The sequence below is a fragment of the Elephas maximus genome, chromosome 12 (assembly GCF_024166365.1).
Source record: "Elephas maximus indicus isolate mEleMax1 chromosome 12, mEleMax1 primary haplotype, whole genome shotgun sequence".
Lineage (NCBI taxonomy): Eukaryota > Metazoa > Chordata > Mammalia > Proboscidea > Elephantidae > Elephas > Elephas maximus.
The window spans coordinates 98,073,018-98,099,671 of record NC_064830.1 but is presented as its reverse complement, the minus strand read 5'-3'; the positions used below and the strand labels follow the sequence as shown (position 1 = coordinate 98,099,671).

At 39.4% G+C, this 26,654-nt stretch overlaps 1 protein-coding gene across 4 annotated transcripts in view; it reads right to left on the bottom strand.

Annotated features, from left to right (window-relative positions):
* SDK1 (sidekick cell adhesion molecule 1) overlaps positions 1 to 26,654 on the bottom strand; it is a 1,136,389-nt gene that overhangs the window by 756,416 nt on the left and 353,319 nt on the right. For all 4 annotated transcript variants that reach the window (XM_049902716.1, XM_049902719.1, XM_049902717.1 and 1 more), the window contains exon 2: positions 12,842 to 13,001. In XM_049902716.1, coding sequence (XP_049758673.1) covers positions 12,842 to 13,001 — 160 coding nt within the window. The remainder of the gene's footprint in view (positions 1 to 12,841; positions 13,002 to 26,654) is intronic.

The following is a 26,654-nucleotide window of genomic DNA, read 5'->3' as shown; positions in this document are numbered from 1 at the left end:
GCATGTTTATTTTTAATTTTACTATGTTTTAGGTGAAAGTTTATAGCACAGAAGTTAGTTTCTCATTCAAAGTTTATACACAAATTGTTTTTGTGACATTGGTTGAATCCCCGCAATGTGTCAGCACTATCCCCTTTCCCTCTGCACCTCTAGTTACCCATGTCCATTTATCCAGGTTTCCAGTGCCTTCATGTCTTGAGTCTTTGCTTTTGGACAGGTGTTGCCATTTGGTCTCATATACTTGATTGAACTAAGAAGCACATTCCTCTCACGGGTTACCATCTTACATACCTGTGTAATCTTTGGGTGAAAGGCGGACCTGAGGAGAGGTTTCAATTCTGAGTTAGCAGGGTGTCCGGGGGCCATAGTCTTGGGGGTCCCTCCAGTCTCTGTCAGACCAGTAAGTCTGGTCTTTGTGTGTCTGTGAATTTGAATTTTATTCTACATTTTTCTCCCACTCTATCCAGAAGCCTCTATTGTGACTTGTCAGAGCTGTTGTTGGTGGTAGCTAGATACCATGCAGTTCTTCTGGGCTTAGGCTCCAGAGGGTGTGGTTCATGTCAGCCATCATCCTTTGGACTGATACTTTCCTTGTGTCTTTGGTTTTCTTCATTCTCTTTTGCTCTGAACATAATAGGACCAACAGATGTATTTTAGATGGCCGCTCACAAGCTTTTAAGACCCCAGACTCTGCTCACAAAAGTAGGGTGTAGAACATTTCCTTTATGAACTATGTTATGCCAACTGACTTAGATGCCCCCCAAAACCACAGTCCCCAAGACTCAGCCCCAGGAACTCGGTCCCTCAAGGTGTTTAGCTGTGTCTAGAAAGCTTCTGTGTCTTTGCCTTGGTCAAGTTGTGCTGACTTCCCCTATACTGCATGTTGTCTTTCCTCTCACCAAAGTTAACACTTGCCTATTATCTAGTTGGAGCGTTGCTGGCACAGTGGCTAAGTAGAATTCTCTAGCACCACAGCTAGAATTTTTAGTTCTATAATCATGCTTTGCTAACCATAAATGAGGGTTAAGGCATGGGACTATTGTTCATCAACTGAGCATAAAAAGCATGGGAACTGATAAATATCGTCTTCTTTCACCTTTGGGGTAGACAGTTTTGAAATGCATAATATAAGATTCCTCAGATGTTCCCAGTAGGAACTATAAAGTTCACCAACTTAATAATGCATTAGTATTAGTTTTTCCTCCTTCCCTGTTTCATCGCCCCTATCCTATACTGTTGCTGCCTGGCATTACATTTTCAAATACACTACCTGATGAAAACCTTTGTCCCAGGCATTGTTTATAGAGGATCCCAGGATGTTAGACACATATGTGTCTGATTTATTGCAAATATTTTCCGGGGTTGTTATTTCCTTTGTAATAATTATTTGAGCATTGAGACGTTGTAAAATTTTGTATGACTATGATGTTTTAGGTGAGTTTTTCCAATGCTTTTATACTTCATCCTTGGACTTTTAAAGACCATTCAAATATTCCATGTATTTTCTTATGGTTTAATTTTTTAACCCTTCAATATATCTGAAATTTATTTTGGTTTATTTTGGTGTTTGCTGTAAAATGATAATCTATTTTGAATGTTTTTCCCCCAAAAAAACTATCTTACCGCTAGGTTTGAATGCTCATTTGGTTATCTATGATGTTTTTATGTATAGCTTTTTTTTTTATGGTCTGGTTCAAAACTCTCTTCTGGAGCATTTCTGTATATTTTTATACCGATAAATGTTAATTATTACAGCTTTTTAATATACTTTAACTCCTGGAAGGGAAAAATTCTCCTTATTATACACTTAGAGCTTTGAAAATTTGTTGGTATTTGTCATTGATTGAATTGTGTCCCCCAAAAATGTCTGTCAACTTAGCCGGGCCATGAGTCCCAGTACTGTGTGATTGTCCACCATTTTGTCATCTGATGTGATTTTCCTATGTGTTATACATCCTATTTCTAAGAAGTGGACAAGATGGATTAGTGGCAGTTATGGTGATGAGATCTACAAGATTAGATTGTATATTAAGCCAATCTCTTTTGAGATATAAAAGACAGAAACAAGCAAAGAGACAGGGGAATCTCATACCACTAAGAAAGCAGCACTGGGAGCAGAGCTCCAGAAGACCCAAGGTTCCTGTGCTGAGAAGCTCCAAAACCAGGGAAGATTGATGACAGGGACCTTCCTCCAGAGTCAACAGACAAAGCCTTCCCCTGAAGCTGATGCTCTGAATTCAGACTTCTAGCCTACTGAACTGTGAGAGAATACACTTCTGTTTGCTAAAGCCATCCACCTGTGGTATTTCTGTTATAGCAGCACTAGATGACTAGGACAGTATTCTTTTCTGTTTATATTTCTAGATGAGTTTTAGAACCGTTTCATCGATCACATTTGCTCCAAAAAAAACTCATTAGGATTTTTACTGAAATTAGCTTAAACTTCTACAATAATTTCAAAGAACTGGCATTTTTACAATATTTAGACTACCTATCCAAGATCTTCTTTTATATCTCATGGTGTGGTTTTGTTATTTTTCTTCATATAGGTTTTACTCATTTCTTATAAAGGTTATTCCCAGGTAGTTAACGACCTTTTATTGATATTGTGAATAGTTTTTGCCTTTTTTAAGGCTTAAGAAAAAAGTAACTTTTTCCTCAACCATGCCTTTTTTTTTTTAATAGAATAAAAAAAAATAAACATCCATCAAATTTTCTATTGTTACACTGTCACAGAAATTGAACCACAGAGACAGGTCATGTATGCAGACTAAGATTTTCAGAGGTTTGGAGTAACCAATTAATCCTCTTGTTATCACAATGATTTTTTATATATATATATATATATATATATATATATATTTGTTGTTAGGTGCTGTCAAAACAATTCCAACTCATACTGACCCTATGTACAACAGAAGGAAACACTGCCCGGTCCTGCACCATCCTCACAATCCTTGTTATACTTACAACTTACACCTACATATAGTTTGTATATAATTACAATTTTTTTTTTTAATCCCAAAGTAGAAAATAATTTAGAGTAAATGTTTTCTGGGGGTTGTGGGGAGAACGGATACAAATCTCCCTAAGACATCTATCCAAACCAGCATTTAATTATTGAACTACTATCCATTTGCCAGGAGCCCTGGTGGTACAAAGGTTAAGAGCTTGGTTACTAACCAAAAGGTCAGCAGTTCACATCTACCAGCTGCCCACTGGAAACCCTACGGGGCAGTTCTACTCTGTCCTATAGGGTCCCTATGAGTCGGAATCGACTTGACGGCAACGGGTTTGGTTTTTTGTTATCCATTTGCCAATGTAGTCTCCTGTGACTAAATGTGGATATAAGCGTCAATATGAATATTATAACATTTAAAACTCACCAGAATTCATTGTGCTATTTGTAAAACAAGCAGCAAAGAAATGCTATTTTAGTCAAAGCTGGGAAAGGCGAATTTCTAGTATTTGCTCTCTACCGAGTTAGTTATTTTCATAACTGACACCAAAGGAGGAAAATATGGGGGCTCAATTTCAGGTAGAAAACAGCTACTATTTTCATAAAGTATTCATATTTTTCAATTTGAGACTTAGAAAGGTCTCATGAAGGTTAACATATGACAGCTGAAGGTGCTTACTGGAGAAAGCAGATGAAAGAGTAATTTGAAAAAATACCATGAGATTTTAGACAGGTTTTTTGTCTTGAAACAAATGATGAAAAATATGATAAATCCTTGATAACAAACACATCTATGTCTGAAGCCCTCCCTTAACAGAACATAATTCATCACATCTACCCAAACCACACTTGCATCAGAATAACCCCATTGCTTCCGATCAAGTTGCCGGTGAAATGGGAGTGAAGCTTCTACTTTATTTTAATGGCTCATAGACAAGACGCTTGCTCAGTCTTGCTTCAGTACAACCACCAGTGTTTTGTCTTCTGTGGGTTTTGCATGATGTGTTTCAAGTTAACAAGTAAAATTACTAATGGAAAAAGCAGCACAAAAAGACTTCTGCCTCTATTTTCAAGTTGACAACAAAATATTTTTTATTATAAGTTTGTTGTTGTTGTTAAGTGGCATCAAGTTGGTTCTGACTCATAGTGACCCCATGTACAACAGAACAAAACACTGCCTGATCCTGCGCCATCCTCACAATCCTTGTTATGCTTAAGCCCATTGTTGCAGCCACTGTGTCAATCCATCTCATTGAGGTTCTCCCTGTTTTTTGCTGACCCTCTACTTTACTAAGTCCTTCTCCAGGGACTGATCCCTCCTGATAACATGTCCAAAGTATATGAGGCATAGTCTCATCATCCTTGCTTCTAAAAATGTACTTCTTCCAAGAGAGATTTGTTCATGCTTTTAGCAGTCCACGGTATATTCTTCTCCAACACCACAATTCAAAGGAGTCAATTCTTCTTTGGTGTTCCTTATTCTTAGTCCAGCTTTCACATGCACGTGACGCAATTGAAAACACCATGGCATGGGTCAGGTGCACCTTAGTCTTCAAGGCAATATCGTTGTTTTTCAACATTTTAAAGAGGTCTTTTGCAGCAGATTTGCCCAGTGCAATGTGTCCTTTGATTTCTTGACTGCTGCTTCCATGGGTGTTGATTGCGGATCCAAGCAAAATGAAACCCTTGACAACTTCAATCTTTCCTCCATTTATCATGATGTTGCTTATTGTCCTGTTGTGAGGAGTTTTGTTTTCTTTATGTTGAGGTATAGTCCATACTGAAGGCTGTATACTTTGATCTTCATCAGTAAGTGCTTCAAGTCCCCTTCGCTTTCAGCAAGTTTTTTTTTTTTTTTAATAAGTTTGAACAGCTGCATATCCAGTAACGGTATGTTGCATATTTTGCCATTTTAAAATAAAACTGTTACACTACTCTTTTTAATGTAGCCAATGAAATGTAAATTATGATTTTGACAACCACAAATTAAATATATATATACATTATAAATAATTATAAAAGAAACCCATTATCCATTAAAAATGAGTTTTTTTTTAAAGATAGAACTTTCATATTGTTCTTTTTTACCCTTTGAACTTGCTATCAAATCTATTTCCCCCTCAGAATTTTATATTATAATAATATATTCAGGCCTGCAAGATACATGTATATTTTTCTCTTTTTCTGGATAAGTTGTGCTGGCCTCCCCAGTGTGAAAGATATTTTTCATTTGCTATCATAGTTGTCTGAAATAAAACTGTATATAAATTCAACTTTAAAAAAAAATTTCCTTTGAACCATTTCCAAAGCCAACTCTCCAGACAGGGATTGGACTGGACTGTAAGATAGATAATGATACTGGTGAGGACTAAGCTTCTTGGCTTAAGTAGACACATAAGACTATGTGGGCGACTCCTGTCTGGAGGCAAGATGAGAAGACAGAGGGGGACAGGAGCTGGTTGAATGGACAGAGGGAATACAGGATGAAGAGGAGGAGTGCACTGTCTCATTAGGAGCAGAGCAGCTAGGAGTACATAGCAAGGTGTGTATAACTTTTTGTAAGAGAGACTGACTTGTAAACTTTCACCTAAGCACAATCAATCGATTTTAAATAAATACATAGAATCATGCTTACAACAGATACCTCACAATAAAATTGTTAACTATATTAGTGGAAAAAAAAAATTTCCTTTAAGGTTCTAAGTGTTAAAAAAAATTACTCTGAGTTGCACATTCATTACAATAATTATTATCACACAGTTAATCAAAACATAAACGTATTACAAGTGTTGAAAAATAAATACTAAACTTTAAAAAATTAGAATGAAAATGTACCTTTTAATGAGATGGAAGGGATTATTTTTTTTTATAATTGCTGATTGTGCATTAGGCAAAAGTTTACAGAACAAATTAGTTTCCAGTTTGATAGTTTGTATATAGTGTGCCATGACCTTGCTTTCATTCCCCACAATGTGTCAGCACACTCCCCATTTCCATCCTAGGTTCTCCTTTCACTTTCTTCTGGATTTTCTTGCCTTCTCATCTTTGCTTTCAGGCATATGTTGCCCTGTTGATCTGGTATAATTGATTGTCCTAAGGAGCATTTTTTTTTTTTTTTTTTAAGGAGCACATTCCCCTTGTGTGTTGTTTATTTTATGTGCCTGTCTATGGTTTGGCTGAAAGGGGGTCTCTGGGAATGGCTTCAGTTTCGGTTCAGTTCAGAAAGGTTTCTTGGGGCCATAGTTTCAGAGGTTCCTCCAGTTTGTCAGACCAATAAGTCTGGTCTTTTTTGTCCTACATTTTTCTCTCGCTCTTTTCCAGACGGTCTGTTGTGATCTCATCAGAGCTGTCAGTAGAGGTAACTGGACACGATCTAGTTCTCCTGGTCCTGGGGTTTGTGTAGGCTGTGGTTCATTAGTCCTTTGGACAAACTGCTCTCTTGAATCTTTGGTTTTCTTCACTCTCCTTTGCTTAGGATGGGAACAGACCAATAGTTGTATCTTAGATGGTTGCTCACAAGCTTTCAAGACCCCAGACGCTACTCACCAAAGTAGGATGCAGAACTTTGTCTTTAAGAACGATGTTGTGCTAATTGACATAGAGGTCTCCTGAGTGTATGGTCCTTCGCCTTCGAACCTAGGAACTTCATCCCACCAGATGTTTGGTTATGTCTAAGAAGTTGCCCTTGTGTTCTCTAATGTCTGTATTAATATATATGTGGCACCTACAATTACGTATGTAGAAATATCCACCATCAAGCCTATATCTGTAGATGGGTGTGTTCCCTTACACCCTCCCACATTTTTCGGCATATCTATCTACCTGAAAGGGTCGTTATGAGTCGGAATCGACTTGACAGCACTGGGTTTGGCTTTTTTGTTTTATCTACCTATGTACTCATTCATAAATTAGTGTTTGTTAATATCATTGTTGCAGGATTGTCTATGCTATAGTAATTACCATTGCTGCTCTTTGTTCTTGCATTCCTCTCAGTGTCCTCCCATGCTTTCGTCATGTTTTGTTGACTTCCCCCATATTGTGTATTACCTTTCCCTTCTCCAATATTAACAGTGTCCTCTATCTAGCTAATAATTTTCCCTGCTTCTCCCTCCCATTCCTAGTAACCATGAAAGTTTTTTTTTCTGCGTGTAAACTTTTTCTCATTTTTTTTATTATAGTGGCCTCATACAATATTTGTCCTTTTGTGATTGACTTATTTCATTCAGCATAATGTCCTCCAAATTCATTCATGTTGTGAGATGTTTCTTGAATTCATCATTCTTCTTTATCATTGTGCAGTATTCCATTGTGTGTATGTACCAATTTGTTTATGCATTTATCCATTGATAGGCACTTAGGTTGTTTCCATCTTTTGCTATTGTGAATAATGGTGCAATGAACATGGGTGCACATATGTCTACTCATGTCATGGCTCTTATTTCTTTAGGGTATATACCTAGGAGTGGGACTGCTGGATCATACGGTATTTCTATTTCTAGCTTTTTAAGGAAGCATCATACTGTTTTCCTTAGTAGTTATGCCATTTTACATTCCCACCAGCAATGTATAAGAATTCTATTCTCCCCAAAATCTTGTCAACATTTGCTATTTTCTGTATTTTTTTTTTTATTAGTGCCAGTAAGGTTGGGGTGAGATGGTATCTCATTGTATTTTTTATTTGCATCTGTCTAACAGCTAAAGATCGCAAGCATTTCTTCATGTGTCTTTTAGCCATCTGAATGTCTTCTTTGTTGGAAGTGTCTGTTCATATGGAAGTAACTATTTTTTAATTACTTCATGTTTCACTGAATGGAAAGTTATAAACTATTAGAACGAGACAGGATTGGATGAGTATTAACAACAAATGAAAGGTGTTATGGACTGAATTATGTCCCCCCAAAATATGTGTTGTAAACCCTAACTTCTATGCCTGTGGTTATAATCCAGTTTGGGAATGGGTTGTTTTTGTTACGATAATGAGGCAGGATTAGTGTAAGGTGTATCTTGCATCAGTCTCTTTTGAGATATAGAAGAAATTTAAAAATTCAGTAGAGCAGAGATGGGGTAAGATAGATGCCAAGACACTTGGAAATCACCACTGAACCAGGAAACAGAAGCTAAAGAGACAAGGACCTTTCTCCAGATCCAACAGAGAGAGAAAGCTTTCCCCTAGAGCCAGGCTTCTAGCCTCCTAAACTCTAATACCTTTCTGTTTGTTAAAGTCATCCACTTGTGGCATTTTTGTTACAGCAGCACTAGCTAACTAAGACAGAAAGGAAGGTATTGGACCACATATTTGCATAAAGTTAATTTAAAGTGAGTACATGAGAGAAAGAAACTAACCAGCAGAGAAGAAGCTGATGAATGCCAGCAAGCAGGACACTTGCACCCAAGTAAAAAATGAGTATCAATGAAGAGTATGAAATCTTTTTATTTTTTTTGCAAAAGTTAATGAAAATGTCTTCTAAGTGAACGTTCAAGAAAATATAAAATACTAACTTTTCTATAGTATATGTTCCTTTTTTTTTTTAATGTTCCTTTTATGTCAAGATAAGACACTGAACATTTTACTCCCTTCTCCTTGAAATCACGCAGAAAATGCAAGCTCTTCTCATTCCTGAGCAGGGTGGAACGACAACGGGGAGTGTGCTTCATGGAAGAATATTTCTCAACTTTTTTTTTTTCTTCCTATACAAATCTTGAGTCTTCTAATTCTGATCTATGTAAATGGATGAGCCACACAGCCTCACTGCCAGTTTGCTGCCTGGATGGAGCTAGAAGCCCTTGCCATGCTCTCTTTGCTTTGCTCTCATTAAACATTCCTTGAGGCACACATGTTCAGTGATGGTAGTTGGGGAATGGAAGGGTCACGCTGTTAACCAAAAATTGGCATAGCTCCTGCTGCCCTTTTGTATAACATACCTGAATTAGGAATATCCCAAGATTGGTAAAAATATTCCATTTCTAGTGTCATCCTTTGCCTTTAAAAGAAATATGTATTGAGATTGAAACACAAGAAGCTCTTCTATGGGTTAAGAGAGGGCTCCTGAGGCCCAGTATTTTGGGGGTGTTTGTCTTACACCCCCAAGATGCAGTCCCACAGGAAGACTCAGATAGGAAAGAGCTATGCCTGTCTTTGGTGAAATGAAAGAAACTACAATAAGAGAGGAGGGGGTAGGAAAAGAGAACTGGCATGATGCCTAGACCAACAGCATGCTCTTGGGCAGATCAATTTCAGAAAGCAAACATATGGAAATGGAAGATGTAGAAAATAATTCCTTCACAACAACTCATAGCTGTGTACCCCAGTGTGAAGACCACTGATACAGGTTATCTGCATCGCTGTTCTTTTTATTAAGGAGAACAATCTGTATCCTTCTGAAATCCCACTCCTTCCCTTTTGGTCATACAAACGTGACGTTGTGTAAAGTGGGTTTTATTATACCCATTTTACTGATGAGAAAAATAAGATCGAAATGGTGAGATAACTTGTCCAAAGTCACACAGGTCATAAGTTGAGTAGCAAGTGTTTGAACTCAAGTCATCTGTCATCACAGCCCATTACTCATCTGTGGTTCTCATTTCTAAGTTCCTGTGTTTCCTTTCTTACACCTCTCCTAACAAACCAGCTCCCATACTGATATTATAATAATATTTTTTGTTGCCTAGGATATTTTAAAGGACTGCTTATCGGTCAAAAAATAGGCTGTTTTACATGCATTAGAGCCTTTGAATGCTTACTACATCACAAATAAGGCAATATCATTTGCCTCTGCAGTTCCTTAAAGAGGCCAAGAAAACCCTATGGGGCAGTTCTCCTCTGTCACAGGGGGTCACTATAAGTTGGAATCGACTCGACAGCACCCAACAACAACTACAACAACAAAGTAGGGCTAGAGGTAATATGCTTCAAGTCGTAATACTAACAGTGGTAGAGCTGGGATTCAAGCCTGGGTCTATTTGAGTTCATTGTGCTCTTAACTACTATGACATATTGCTCCTACAAAAGCAGATACTCTGCTAGTGCAGGCCTAGGTGTATGAGACTCACAAACACCTATGTCCATGAAGGACAAGCGGACAATGGCCATGAACACAGCAGCCATGGTGTTAGAAGGAGGAGGGATCAGTAAGGCTGGTGAAAGCCCAAAGGGGGCAGCACTGTTCTGTCTTCTTCTATGCAGGTCTGTAGGCGGAGACCCAAGGTTGCTAGTACTTCAGACTATTCAAGAGAGACTGGAGAATAGGGTTTTTATATAAAATCTTGTTTATTTATTTATTTTATTGTGCTTTAAGTGAAAGTTTACAGCTCAAGTTAGTTTCTCATACAAAAATTTACACATACATTTTTATGTGACCCAAGTTGCTTTCCCTATAATGTGACAACACACTCCTCCTCTCCACCCCGGATTTCCCGTGTCCATTCAACCAGCTCCTGTCCTTTTCTGCCTTCTCATCTCGCCTCTGGATAGGAACTGCCCATTTAGTCTCATGTATCTACTTGAAGCAGTCTCTTTACAATTATCATTTTATGTCCTATAGTCCAGTCTAATCTTTGTCTGAAGAGTTGTTTCGGGAATGGTTTCAGTTCTGGGCTAACAGAGTCTGGGGGCCATGTCTTCCAGGGTCCCTACAGTTTTAGTTAGACCATTAGGTCTAGTATTTTTACTAGAATTTGAGGTCTACACCCCACTTTTCTCCTTTTCCGTCAGGGACTCTCTGTTGTATTCCCTGTCACGGTGATCATTGGTGGTAGCCGGGCACCATCTAGTTCTGGTCTCAGGCTGATGGAGTCTCTGGTTTATGTGGCCCTTTCTGTCTCTTGGACCAGTATTTTCCTTGTGTCTTTGGTATTCTTCATTCTCCTTTGCTCCAAGTAGGTTGGGACCAATTGATCTATCTTAGATGGCCACTGGCTAGCTTTCAAGACCCCATACGCCACTAACCAAACTGGGATGCAGAACATTTTCTCAATAAACTTTGTTATGCGAATTGACCTAGAAGTCTCCTGAAAACATGGCCCCCAGACCTCCGCCCCCGCTACTCTGTCCCTTGAAGTATTTGGTTGTGTTCAGGAAACTTCTTAGCTTTTGGTTTAGTCCAACTGTGCTGGCTTTCCCTGTATGTGTGTTGTCTTTCCCTTCACCTAAGATAATTCTTGTCTACTACCTAGTTAGTGAATACTCCTCTCCTTCCCTGCCCACCCTCGTAATCATCACTTGTATAAAATCTTAAACCCACTCCACTGCCATCAAGTTGATTCCAACTGATAGCAACCCTATAGGACAGAGTAGAACTGCCCCATACAGTTTCCAAGGAGCACCTGGTAGATTTGAACTGCCAACCTCTTCATTAGCAGCCATAGCACTTAAACACTACGCCACCAGGGCTTCCAATAATCTTAAATGCTGGCAGTCAATTAAAATATATATGCTGTGAGTATTCCTGTATACCCAGTAACCCCAACCAGTGCCGTCAAGTCGATTCCAACTCACAGCGACCCTATAGGACAGAGTAGAACTGCCCCATAGAGTTTCCAAGGAGCACCTGGTGGATTTGAACTGCCGACCCTCTGGTTAGCAGCCGTAGCACTTAACCACTATGCCACCAGGGTTTCCTTTCCTGTGTATATATATAAAAATTCATTTTTTAAATTGATATCATACATACACACACACACATACATTCTGGGCAAGTTGAATGTGTATAATCTCTGAGGTAAAGACAGTGAGTAGGTATGTGATTCACCATGTTGTGAAGATCATTATTCTATTGAAAATGGCTCTAAATGGCCAATGGGAGTCCTTGGGTGGTATGAACAGTCAATGTGCTTAGCTGCTAATCAAAAGGTTGGATGGAGGTGTGAGTCCACTCAGAGGCACCTGGAAAGAAAGGCCTGGCAATCTACTTCTAAAAAATTAGCCATTGAAAACCCTGTGGAGCACAGTTCTGCTTTGACACAAATGGGGTCACCGGGAGTCAGGATCAACTCCATAGTAACAACAATAAGGCCAACTGTCTTTCTTATTGTACTTAAATAAGAGCATGGTATTGCTGGATTTTGCTGACTTGGGTCTCTTGGATTTCTCGCCCAGCCACTAATTCTCCATCCTACTCAAAACTGCAGCATCAGGTATAATAATCCTTACTTAGAAATGATTAAAAGTAGTTAAATAGGTACAAACCTGAAAAGATCTCAAGCACCACAAGGAGATTCTGAGGCTCAAAAGGCAGTGATGCTGCTTCCTGGGCGAAGCCACACCTCAGGTTTTTCCTGATCCCCAGCTTTCCCCCTGATCTCAGCCTTTGTATTCTGCCCTCTGTATCGTGTTTAAAGCTGTACCCCAATGCCTGGCACAGTGCCTGGCACATGGCAGGAGCCAACAAACACTGGCTTTTGTTCCTGAAAACAGATGCTGTGCTCATTTTCATTCTTCTGTGGTTTCATCTTTTCCTATCCCAACTCTAAAATTTGACTAGGGAAGTTTTGTGTTGACTACTCAAAGCTAAAACTAGGACCTAAAGATCTCTGCTTAAACATTTATGCTTGTTAGATACGAACAATAGTTGTGGGTGGGGCTGTTGCCACATAAAAGCAAATCTATCACGTTAAAGCTGTTATTTGCATTCCAGCGTCACTACACCTTTTTTTTTTTTTTGCCTTGCTTTTACAAATATAATGATAGCCTTCCTACAAGTAAATATAACCTATATCAGAATTGTAAATTATATTCTAATTACATGTTCAAATCTGTTCCTTTAATCCTTGATGCATTAGAAATTCAATCCAGTATTTTCACCCCTTGTGCTGTTAGGGCTACCAAACCAGCTATTCTAAACATATCAGCCTGAAATGGACTTTTATTTTCAAGAAATCAATTACTTATATTCGGTGGTGTAGGTGGTGAGCTCACTGTCATTATGAATCCACTTGAATTCCAAAGGCCAGCTCCCTTCAGCAAGGCAAGTGAGAACAAGGCGATTCCCTTCCAGGTGAATCTGAGGCAGGCCCGGCTCCGTCTTAAAATACGGTGCAACGTCATCTGTAATATTCCAAAAAAAGAAAAAGAAAGTTAATGAAGTACAATTGAAAATGGCATTCATTCAATTAATAAATGAATTGTTTAAACACAATTATAAGGAAGGAGAATTGATGGCGAGTTGGGCCAATTAAATGCAAATAATCCTTGACCCCTAGAAGCATGCAATATTCTAGGCAGTATTTCAAAAAGCTGAAAACTCAACGACAGCACTGGTTGACAGGCTCATCCAAGTTGTTTCTATTTACGATTAATACAAGCTTAGCAAAGGGGCATATCCGGCAATCCTTGTTCGTATAAGCCTTTGGTTTCAAACAGGCAATCTACTGTCAAAGTAACGATTTAGGGTGTATTTCTAGGCTATAAAAGAAAATGTCCTCATATAATCTTCAATTGTTTAAAAAAAAATGACCAGGATAAGCAAGATTATCATGCATGCATGGATTACATGAGTGACAATCCAGCTTACATTTCACAAAATAAATTGTCTCTTTTAGTGACTTTCGATGGGATATAAAACTGGGAACGTTTGGTATATTCATACAATAGAATGCTACACAGCAACAGGAACCAACTATTGTTACATGAAACAACACGGACGAATCACAGAGACACAATGTTGAATGAAAGAAGCCAGAGGGAAAAAATATATGAAAACTTATGCCATATGCTTCCAACAGACAAAATCAATCTATGATGTTAGACGCCAGGCTGGAAAGTTATCTTTGGAGATGGGGTGTAACGGAATGGCTTACGGAGAGCAGGTTGAGATCTATTTCTTGTTATGGTGCAGTGCAGTGAATGACTTAACACGGCCCTTCTAACCACAGTCTCTGGGACTCTAACACAGTGACTGGGGGGGGACTATACTAATATAGTGTATAGAATCTGTGATGGTTAAAGTTATGTGTCCACTTGGCTGGACCATTATTTTCAGTGGTTTGGCAGTTATGTAATGATGTAATTTAGCATTTATGTCATGATGTAGCCTTCCACCATTTTGTGATCTGATATAATTATCCTCAATTTTGTGATGTGTTATAAATCCTAGCCTGTATATCTATAGTCATGGTCCCATTTGGGAGTGAGCTATTGATTACATTAAGGAGGAAAGATTAAGGTGGGATGTATCTTGAGTCACCACTGAGTCACCACCTTAGCCACCCTTATTCAAGTCATGCCCTTACTTGAGTCACATCTTTTATCGTACAAGAGGTAAAAGAAAAGTGAGCAGAGGGTAAGAGGGAACCACTACCACCCAGAAAGAAGAGCTAGGAGTGGAGACTGTCCTTTGGACCCAGGACCTCTGTGCTGAGAACCTCCTAAACCCAGACGTCAGAGAGACCTGTAACACCAGAGATGGCAAGAGACAGTGAGAAGCAGTGGCAGAACCAAGAGACCAGCAGGAAGTGGCACGGTGGGCTTCAGGGGCCACAGAGCAAGAAAGGTGAATGCCTTCGGGCAGGAAGCTTGCTAACTGAGTGGGGTGCCTCCAGGCATTTGGTGGAACTTGGCTTGCCAACTCACAGAGGAAGAGAGCTGAGCGCCTTCAGGCCGAGGCTTGCTGACAGAGTAGGGTGCTCTGGGCACTTATTGGCAAAGCTAAAGGGGCCTTGCAACACTTGCTCAAGCAGGGCAGAGGCCAGGCGGAGGGGCCGAGAGGCCTGTCTGAAAGCAGGGCTGAGAAGAGGCTGTCCTGACTGAAGAACTGTATCCCGACTTGTTCCAGATCTGGAACTGTAACCTGTCCCTCCCCTAATAAACTCTACAATTGTGATTATTGTTTGAGTTCTGTGTGGTCATCGCAACAGATTATCGAGCCCAGCACAGAAATACAGAGTGCCATGGGAGGGACGGCTGGTGTCAGAATTGGCTAAAAAAAAAAAAAAAGGTTGGAGAGAGAAGGTATGTCTGACCTCCACTTCATAGGAGTCAGCCATGGGCTGTTGATCTTTATACTTTCCCGTTGTGAAGTTAGAGGAGGTCAGATGCCATCACCATGCCATTTTTACATATGGTTACACAAGAACATTTACTTTGTGAAAGTTCACAAAATGCTACACATAATTTGGGCAATTTTTTGTATACATACATCATATACACATGCATACACATGGATATTATACATATGGATATACAGGACACGTGGCTTCTACCTCTAGTGCCATCACTAGTTACATGACTCTCATCAGGACATGTGCGTTCCAATTTCTTCATCAGCAAAATTGTCAAAATTAGGTGACTTCTTAGCTGCCTAGCAAAATCTCCATGGCCCGCCTGCATAATCTGGGTCCTGCCTATCTTTCCAGCCCCCTACTCTCTCCGGTAATGCATAACACTCTAGCTATGCTTGGCTTCTTTTACTTTTAAAAGCAGGCTAAGCCCTTTCCTACCTTGGGGTCTTTGCGCTGGCTGTTTCCTCTGCCTGGGAAGCTCTTCCCCAGCTCCTTGCATGCTGCCTTATTCTCATCCTTCAGGCTAACTAAAGCTTCTCCCCATCAATACTCCTAACAAGCCATTAAAATAAAAAATAAAAATAATAAAAACCCAGCTACCATCAAGTCGATTCTCACTCATGGCGACCCCATGTGTGTCAGAGTAGAGCTATGTTCTTTCTATAGGGTTTTCAATGGCTGATTTTTCAGAAGTAGACTGCAGGCTTTTCTTCCGATGTGCCTCTGGGTGGACTCAAACCTTCAACCCTTTTGTTAGCAGCAGAGTTCCTTAACCGTTTGAACCACCCAGGGACTCCAAGAAATCTTTATTTTTATTTAATCCACAATATTTTCCAGATTTTTAAATTAAAGTTTATTGATTATACCCCAGTATATCCCATCTTACTCACTTCTGAATTCCTAGCACCAGGAAGAAAACAGAAGTTGAATAAGTATTTTGGGATGAATAAATATAACAATAATTCAAATAACAGCATTAGCTAGTATTTACTGAGCATTTGCTATATGTGGGAAACTGTTCTAAAGGCTTTATATGTATTAACTCACTTAATTCCCAACTGAAGCCCTATGAAATACATGTCTTTATTATATCTATTTTACACACAAGTGAAAAGAGGCACAGAGAATTTAAGTAGCTTGCTCGAAGTCACCCATGATTTAAACCCAGACAATATGACTCCAGAGCCTGTCAATCTATACATTATGACTCAAAATGTCACAGGTTTCTCAATAAAGTGCCTTTCTTCTCAAGGACCCATATGTTAACTTCGAATTTTTGATACTTTCTTTGTAGGACTGAATTTTTAATTAAATTACTGCATCTTTATAACAAATTAAACATTAAAAAGCATATTAACAGTGTTCCTATTGAGATTACAGTGGCACATTAAACCATGACACACACATACCTAGTCTCCTTTGTTCTGAATATGTAGAATATAAATACATGGAGTTTATTCTACCATTTTGTTGATAATTATATCATAACTGGAACACAAAATTACCAATCTCTTACTATTCATTCATTTATTCGTTCAAGCAAATGAGATTTAATTTGCATCTGGAGTGTGTGAAGAGGCTGTAGTAAGGAAATTCAACCTAGTCAATGAGAAGGGATGCAGGAGCTGAGAGTGAAAGGATCAGCAGGCATCAAACACTCAGTTAAGAGTATGTTCAAAAGCCCTGTGGTGGGAACAAGTGTGTTGAGTGACCTTGGGAAGTGCCGAGGTCTGGAAAGCAGCAGCTTTGTGCAGAGAACAGAACGGAAACAGGATGAGCAGGGGCCAGGCTCTGCCAGCAGGGCAAGCACATGTCCCTGCTTCTGTGTCATCCCTGGGAGAATGCCAGTGGTTCCCCCTTCACATTCAAAAATGTCCTAGTTTAAATGATAAATTATACGATCACTTGATTTACACACCTTGGTCAAAAGTATTATCATTATTAGTGCCAGTAATATCAGTGTTAGTATCATTAGCTATTATTATAAAAGGACACGGGAGTCCTGGTGGTACAATGGTTTGTGACCAGCTTCCAACGGGTTCATTCTGGGTCAACCCCCTGCTCAGAATTTGCGTTTCCATCCCAGATATACTGAGCCAGAATATACATTTTAACAAGATCCCCAGGTGATTCTTACGTATACATACAGATTCTGATTCAGTATATCTGGAATCATCAGGTCTTTTCTCCCTAGGAGCCGCTGGGTGGGTTCCAACCACCACCCTTTTTGTTGGTAGCTGAGCACTTAACCACTGCACCTTATGCTGAGTGAATAACTCAATCACAAAAGGACAAATACTGCATGAGTTCACTTACATGAAATAACATGAATAGGCAAAATGGAAATTTTGCAACAATTATGGGTGATGGTTGCACAACATGATTAATGTAATTGATGTCACTAAATTGTATACCCGAAAAATGTTTAACCAGCAAATATTGTGTTACATATATTTTTACAACAATTAAAAAAAAAAAAAGATTTTTACAGAAAAAAGATTCAGTGATAAACTGGATATGCGAGTGAGGGAGAGAAAAGTGTTGAGGATTCTTAGGTCTCTGGCTTGTACGGTTTTCTGTTTAATCAACATGCATTGATTCTACATGCTAGACCCTGTAATTGGCATTGGTAATGCAAAGAGAGTAAGACATAGTCACTATCTTAAAGAGGTTATAATCTAGGTCTGATGTGGGGATATAAATGGTGAAGTGTTAGATGCTGTGACTAAACTATGTAACTCAAGGGCAGGAGTGGTCAATCCTTGTAATACTGTAGGAGCTCTATCTGCTTATGCTACCCATTATATGCTTTGAGCTCTATTTCAAGTCCATTCTTAGGTTTCGATTATCAACCCTGTGCCCAATTTCCTTTTTTTGCTATGTGCTTCAGCTACAATCATCCAGTCTTATGACCCACAGTTTAATAAAGCTGAATTGCAATGGATATAGCTTTGATACCTTGGGACTTACTGAGCTACTGGCTTTATTAATGTCCCGCCATTTGCACTATATTTAATAGAAAAAGAAATGCCACTTCATATGGTTCCAGTGTCCTATAAGAATGAGTCATAAAAAATACACATTCTTGAAAGGAAAAGTCTTCAAAATAGCTCAAGAACGTGCATTTACAATTGACAGAACATCCTCAATATATGATACACAATGGTTTTGAATTTAAATGATACCATAATTCAATTTTTCATAGAATTCATGGTTTACTAAACAAAGACTATCCAAAAAAAACCAAACCCATTGTCGTCGAGTCAATTCCGACTCATAGCGACCCTACAGGACAGAGTAGAACTGCCCCCATAGGGTTTCCAAGGAGCGCCTGGTGGATTCAAACTACTGACCTTTTGGTTAGCAGCCATAGCACTTAACCACTACGCCACCAGGGTTTCCACAGACTATACTATGTAAGAATTATTATGCTGGTTACCACAATTTAGTAGGAAAAAAAAATCTTCATAAAGAATAGTTTAGTATAGATGGCAAACAAGTACCCCATAACTCCAATGACTGTAGAATTATGGTGAGCACAGATGTTAATATTTATTATGGGCGAAGGGTGGGCAAATGTATCAGTGCTCTGGAATTTTAAGTGTTTAAGTTAAATTAACTTAATAAATTAACCCATGTGGAAAATAACACCTAGCTATCCCTCTGGTGGCACACTGGTTAAGAGCTATGGCTGCTAACCAAAAGGTTGGCAATTCAGATCCACCAACTGCTCCTTGAAAACCCTATGGGGCAGTTCTGCTCTGTCCTATAGGGTGGCTAGAGTCAGAATCGACTTGACAGCAATGGGTATCCCTCTGAATACAGCACTGTTGTTGCCAGGTGCCACTGAGTCAACTTCTGGCAGCTCTACTAACCATTAAATACCTGCTGTAGATTATGAAAATAAAACAGGGCATGAGGGGAACAAGGAGTCCGTTGGTGGTGCAGTTGATTAAATGCTGCTTCTGAAAGGTCCAAGCCTTGAAAACCCTATGGAGTGAGTACAGTTCTACTCCGTACACGTGGGGTCACCAGGAGTCGGAATTGACTTCACAATAATTTTTTTTTAAATAGTAACAAAACAAAAGCTTTGGGGAATAAAAGGGAAAAGGGAGGATAAGTATTTATTCAGGCCTGGACAGTCCCTTATAAAAGCATTTGATCTTCACATCCCTCAAACAGAACAAAGAACAGTCTGAAAAATACCATAGACAAAAATGATTAAGTTATCTCTGAGATAAGATTATCAAGCTTTGGTTTGGGGAAAAGCCAACGGCCCACTTAATAATCTTTGGCTTCTTTCCTCTTTTTTCCCAAATAATAATCAACAGATCTCTCTTCCCCAAGGAATGTGAGCAGAGAGTAAGCATGCTTCTGTATTCTAACAATGGACATAAGACTCTAGAATGAATGACTAAGGAAAAGTACAAACTTTCCATTCTCACATATTTTAAGTAGAACATCAATCATTTATGAAGGAAGAGAGTCTCATCTGTGTGCATAACACAGATTTAAGGTCCATCCAGACGAGAGGAATGAGCTTAATGTTCTCTAAAGACAACATCATAATTCTACAACATAGAAGTCACCTCCCTGAATGGACTGTTAAGGTTTTTGGATGTAACATAAATGGTTTTAACCTTACCTGTCCAATGCAAATCATCTCCAGTTCATCTAGAAAGGAACCATGACCCCTTTGCCACAGAAAAACATTTCTATATGGGGAATAGCTGGAGGGGAGGATATCTAAAGCAGGACTATGCCCGGTGGCTCAAGTCCTCCCTAACAGGAAGAAACATGAGCTTGCTGTGGGTTTAATGACCTGCTTCACAACAAAAAATTGAGAATCTACTACCAGGAACTCTTCAACGGCAGAATGGATGGGAATCAACTACTGGACACCAAGAAAGTCAAATTTCAAGCGATTTTTCTGACTCTGAAATTGAGAGAGGTTCCACTAGAGTCACCATGGTCTCCTCCGTGACTTGTCCTCTTCTCCACCATTTTGAAATGATAATGAATAAAGAAATAATAATCAACCTGCATTCAGCAGAGGAATCAACTGTATCTCAAACTAAGGGGGCCACAGCCAACCAATCCCAAAAGTTCTGATAATGTGACAATGAAATTTATCAGCCACCAGCATAATCAGCACCCTCCATCAGGTGAGAGTCCAGCCAAGAAGGATTAGAAATCACCGCATGAATGGAGCAATCAGGTTGAACGGAACCTTTTATTGCTGAACTTGGCTTTTTTAGCAGCTGGGTGTCCCAGGGCAACTATTCTTTTGGTTTAAACCACTGATCTTCCTTTCAAAATTTCTTTTATATCAAATTAAAACATTTTCATGCCCAAGCTTATGAATTTACCACTAAAGGAGAGTTTTGCCTTTTAGATTTCACTGACAGACAAAAGCACAGGGCATAATGTATCATTTGTGAACAACCATTCTGAAACATAGAGGTAGAAGACCCTTTTTGCGTCAAGGCAGTCGTTCAAATCTCAGCTGCTGGCAGACCATTGACATAATCGGATACGGTTGATTATAGTTAAATGTTCAAATATGGAAAGGGCACATTGTGATGCTGTAAGAAGACCATGTAAGATAACTATCTTAGGACAAAGTCCTCCATAGTCTTTAAAGTAAGTCAATTCAAGCTGCATTTTCTGTGCCCACCTGCATAAACCCTTTGGTGGTTAAAGGTGAAACAACAACAAAAAGAGAAAAGAAGAAAGAAAAAGAGCTAAAAAAAAAAAAAAAAGGTATGTACTAATTCTCTAACTAGATGATAAACACTCCAAAGACAAAGAGCTGGCTCCATGGTCACAGTTAATTCTCGGGTTTCATTCTACTAGCTCGTCAGAAATATTTATAAACAGTTTCCAAGAATACAGTTTTTAAATATAGTAGGATATACCATCATAATCTGTGGGTTTAAAAAAATTACCCAACTTCTTTTATATCACTTTCTGTATGTCCACTGTCATGAATTGCATTGTGTCCCCCCAAAATATCTGTCAACTTGGTTGGGCCATGATTCCCAGTATCGTGTGGTTGTCCTCCACTTTGTGACTATAATTTTATGTTAAAGAGGATTAGGGTGGGATTGTAATACCCTTATCCAGGTCACATCCCTGATCCAATGTAAAGGGCGTTTCCCCAGGGTGTGGGCTGCACCATCTTTTATCTTACAAGAGATAAAAGGAAAGGGAAGCAAGGAGAGAGTTAAGGACCTCACACCACAAAGAAAGCAGTGCTGGGAGCAGAGTGCATCCTTTGGACCCAGGGTTCCTGTGTAGAAAAGCTCCTGCTCCAGGGGAAGATTGAAGACAAGGACCTTCCTGCGGAGCCGACAGAGAGAGAAAGGCTTCTCCTGGAGCTGACGCCCTTAATTCGGACTTTCAGCCTACTTTATTGTGAGGAAATAAACTTATGCTTGTTAAAGCCACCCACTTGTGGTATTTCTGTTATAGCAGCACTGGATGACTAAGACACCACTACTGCCGAGTAAAATAAATACACACCAGAAATGTCAGAGCAAAAGGTAGCTATGACTGAACAAACATACATATGATTTTAAATGTAATGTAAAAAAAAAAAAATTAAATAACCTATTATACCTATAAAACATAGGAATAAGATGCTTTGCAAATTGCTACACTCTTTTTCTCAAACATTTCTGATGGGGTATATATAACTGAAAACTTAATTATCAGCCAACGGACCATCTATATGTACTTGGATTTGATGCGCAGTTAACATCTCTGGCCATGTGGGAAAAAGAGTCCTACCTCCTCCGTCTTTGCAGACCTTTACACAGAAAAGAAGGTACAAGACTGAGGCCCACAGATGCTCCTGCTCCACAGTTACTCGGGCCTCAGAGAGGCTGAGGCTCCAAGGTCTGATGGAAACCTGAAAGGCTCAGGTACCGCTTGTAGTGGTGCTTCAGCTACGTAGTAACCTTCAAAGCTTTTGAAGGCTTGTGAAAAGAACTGCCTGCCAATTAGAAGAAATGATAATTTTTGAGGGAAAAGCACTTTTTGATTCCAACTGACAAATACACCTTTGAAATCCAGTCTGTTCTGTTTGTGCTCAGGTCTGGCTATGATAGGTGAGTGGTACTGCAGGTACCTCCTGGCATGGCTGTAGGGACCTACAAGGACAAGGAATGGCCTGATAGGTGGCAGTGACCAGTAAGCTTGGTTTGGGAAAGAGTCTGGTCTAATGCCCAGCTGAGCCCGAGGGGCCCTTGGGGGCTGGGATGCCCGGGCCTACAGTTGTTTGTTTGTACTGAGTCAATAAGGACTCATGGTGAACCCAAGTGTTAGAGCAGTCCACAGCGTTTTCAAAGCTGTAAACTTTTGGGAAAGGACCTCTGGCGGTGCAGTGGTTAAGTACTTGGCTGATAACTGTAAGGTCAGTGGTTCAAACCCACTAGCTGCTCCATGGGAGAAAGATGTGGCAGTCTGCTTCTGTTAAGTTTACAGCCTTGGAAACCCTATGGGGCAGTTCTACTCTGTTCTATAGGGTCGCTATGAGTCAGGATTGACTCAATGGCAATGGGTTGTTGGTTCATATTTCGGAAGCAGATCGCCAGGCCTGTCTTTTTTTAGGCGCCTCTGGGTGGGTTCAAACCACCAACCTTTTGGTTAGCTGTCTATACCACCTATAGGGGCAGGTAAAGACAGACCCTTCGTCCACCTTTCTTCTTAGGCTCTGTTCCATTGTTTTCACAAGGGCTCACAACAAGGAGGGTCAAAGCAGAGATCTCACCATAAAGTTAAACTGGAAAGTTTAACTAGCAAACATGGGATTTTCTCTCAGAAAGAGTACTGGGTCTGAGGTATTCTCTTGGTTTTCATATCTGTGCATGCAAAAGCAGGGAGGAAAGCAGAAGTCCCAAACGTTTCCATTAAACAATACTATGAACAGCTTGCCAGTGGAAGTCAAACTGATTGTATCTGTTCTCCCTGAAATCAATGTGAATTAACAACACATTTAAGGGAACTCATGGGGTAAAACTACCCTTCCAATATTTTCCCCTAAGAAACCATTCAAGCATTCAGTGAGAGTAATCTACAGTGAATGTGATGGCAGAAACATAAATGGCTGTATTTATATACTGGCTTGATCCTGCACTGTGCTAATCTATTTCAGCATATAAATTAATAATAAGAAGAGACAGTGGGACAAGAGCAATTCCCCTATTTCTCTAAAGTTAAATTAGCTTCCAGTTCTCCAATATTTTATTTCAAAGCAGAAGTCCACTAAATTGTCATTTCTATGGTTTGTAAAGAAAAAGCCTGACCAATCAAAATAAAAAGAAAGTTATGAGAAATAACCAACATTACTCTTGAATCTGATACAATATTTCTTTCGAATCTTCAAATAATCCTAAAAATCCAGCTCAGATTAAATAAAAAGCCAGAAGGTCCAAGAAAAATAAACTCAGATATGGTTTATCTTCCCCTGATGTTTGCTCTAAGTTTATGGCACATAGTTATTGATATAAAAACCTGGACTCGAAAGATACCAAAATGGCCAAGATTAAATTTTAGACCAAGAAAATTATACCCTTAGAATAACTAAATTCAACCCGATAAGGCGAACTGATTTTAATAAAGTTAGAAACCGTAACTGTTCCTTAGTTTCAAGATAAGGATCCATAATCACCTGAAAAGGCTATTAAAATATGCCTCCATCTTCCAACTACATCAGTGAAAGGTGGTATTCTGCTGGCACCCAAAGAGAAACACTGGTGCATCATGGTAGTTTACAGTAAGGACTCTGGAACCAGAAGCTCTGGGTTTGAATCCCAGCTCTTTCACTTACTGCCTTGTCACCTAGGTAATTTACTGCACCTTCTATGCCTGGGTTTCCCAAACAACAAAATATCACAACTAACTTCTTGTAGAGCGGTGGTTCTCAAACATTTTGGTCTCAAGGCCCATTTACAACTTTTAAAAAAATTCTGAGGAACTCAAAATTCTTGCTTATGTGAGTTCTGTTTCCATACTTATCATATTAAAATCAAACTGTGACCTTTAAAATTATTTATTAATTTGTTTAAGAATATTAAACTCATTACACTTTCATGCAAATTCCTGAAAACCACTGTATTTCAAGAACAAAAAAAAGTTATTCAAAAGAGTTCCATTGTTTTACTTTTTTTCCAAATTTATTCAATGTCTGGCTTAATAAAAGACAACTACACTCTCATACATGCCTCTGCATTTAATCTCTTGCGATATGTTGTTCTGGTTGATGCATACGAAGAAAATACAGCCTCCCACAGATTTGTAGTTGGAAAAGGAGGGAATATTTTAATAGCCTTTTCAGATAATCGTGAATCTTCTTGATGCTTTATCAAAACTGAACAAGTTTCATAAAGGTCAGTTGTAATGTGGAATCTGAAATCCCGTCAATGAAATTTTGGTGCTCTGTTACATTAAAATCTTTTGTATGCATCTTTTACACACTCATGACTTTGTAACAGATGCACTGGTCATCTGGAAAACAGTGGTTCCCTGAGTTATGCAGATCTAGATGTTAATATAGCTACCCATCTCACTGGACAAGTTTTTAAATAATGGGAGACTGTCCAACTCCTAGTGGCAGATAACAAGATTTCCAAAATTCTAATTTATTACTTAAGAGCTTGACTTTTACCATTATCGACAAATACCATCAGTTGCTTTTGTTGACATACAGCCTTTCACTCATTTTCAAAGAAATGCTGCCAAAGATTCAGGTCTGAATAAGCATTGTTTGTCAGTTACTATTTCAAGTAAAAATAGGGTTTCCCTGTTTTGAGCATTTTAGCTTTGATTTATTTTTGTGATTTCCCTACCTGGGTTGATAGCTGGTTGCTCTGTCCTGTGTTCTAGTCTTGGGTTGTTATCTGATGTTATTGATTTTCTAACTGAAGGACTCCCTTTGGTATTTTGGTTTTGTTTTTTCAAATTCCCTGAACTGTTTATCTGGAAAGCTTCTGATTTCACCTTCATATTTGAGAGACAGTTTCGCTGGATGTATAATTCTTGGCTGGCAATTTTTTTTTTCCTTCAAGGCTTTATATATATATAGTTCATCCCATTGCCTTCTTGCTTGCATGTTTTTTGCTGAGTAGTCTGAGCTTAGTCATATTGACTCTCCTTTGTTTATCCCTAGCCACTCTTAAAATTCTATCTTTATCTTTGATTTTGGCAAGTTTGATTATAATATGTCTTGGTGACTTTCTTTTGGGATCTACCATGTGTGGGGTTCAAGGAGCATCTTGGATAGGTATCCTCTCATCTTTCATGATATCAGGGAAGTTTTCTGCCAACAAATCCTCAACAACTCTCTGTATTTTCTGTTACCTGTCCCTCCCCGCCCAGCGCCCGCCCGCCTGCCCCATTGTGGTACTCCAATCATTCATAGGTTATTCGTCTTGATAGAGTCCCACATAATTCTTAGGGCTTCATTTTTTTTTTTATTTCACTCATTTTTCCTCAAATATATTGGTGTCAACTGCTTTATCTTCAATGTCACTAATTCTGACTTCGATTGCCTCAATTCTGCTCCTATGACTTTCTACTGAGTTTTCCGATTCTGAAATTTTATTGTTAATCTTCTGGATTTCTGTTTGCTGTCTCTCTATGGATTCTTGCAGCCTATTAAATTTGTTATTACGTTCTTCTCTAATCTTCTTAAGTTCCTCTAATGCTTTGTGTGATCCTTGGCTTGTTCTACGTTTTGCCTGATATCCTGAAGAGTTCTGTATATTAATCTTTTGTATTCTTCCTCCGGTAGTTCTAGGAAGTTCTCTTTATCCAGGAGATTTCTTGATTCTTTGTTTTGGGAACTTGCTGAAGCCATCATGGTCTGCCTCTTTATGTGATTTGATATTGACTGTTGTCTCTGAGCCATCAATAAGTTATTTGTTTGTTTTATGTTTGCTTACTGTGTCCTAGATTCATTTGTTTTGTTTTGATATGCCCAAATAGGCCACTTGTGTGAGCTAGTTTCATTATTAGCACCTTTGAAACTCTTATGTCCTGTCACCACGTGGTTAGAGCTGTTACTAGGTATGTGAGCCCAGGAGTCCGTTTACTTTTCTTGTATGGCTTCAGCTCAGGTGTCCAGGTAGTGGGTCACAAAATGAGTTGTACAGGCTCTCACCTACAGTCCTCAACAAGCAGTAGTGATTGGTGTAGGCACACATATCTGGCTGCAGTAGGAGGTCACACGCTGAACAAGGAAGGAGCCTGACAACTGCCCAAGTTTCTGTGAGGAAAGTGTGTCCTTGTTCCCTAGGGCATGTAGGTGGGTGGGTTTTGCAGCCAGAGTATGGGCACCCAATGCTTTGGCTGTAAGGACTGGGAGGCACCACTTATTCTTGGACCCCTGTTGTAGGTGGCTAGGTGCCATGGGTGGAGCCACCAGTCCTCAGGCCCCTGATGTGGGCAGGTGAGGACGCTGCTTAATTGACAGAGCGGTGTCAAACTACCTCTCCACCATATAGCTGAAACAGATGAAGTTAGACTTCAGATATATGCCCTGTCGAACTGTGCCAATGAGGGCCTACGCAGTTGAAATGGGCCCACACAGGTCTATGCAGGGGTGAAAGGCACTGAAAATCTGTGGACCTCTTATGCCTGTGCCTAGGCAAAGGAGCTGTTTCTGCCCTGAGTTTCTGCTTAGGGGACCCGACAGATT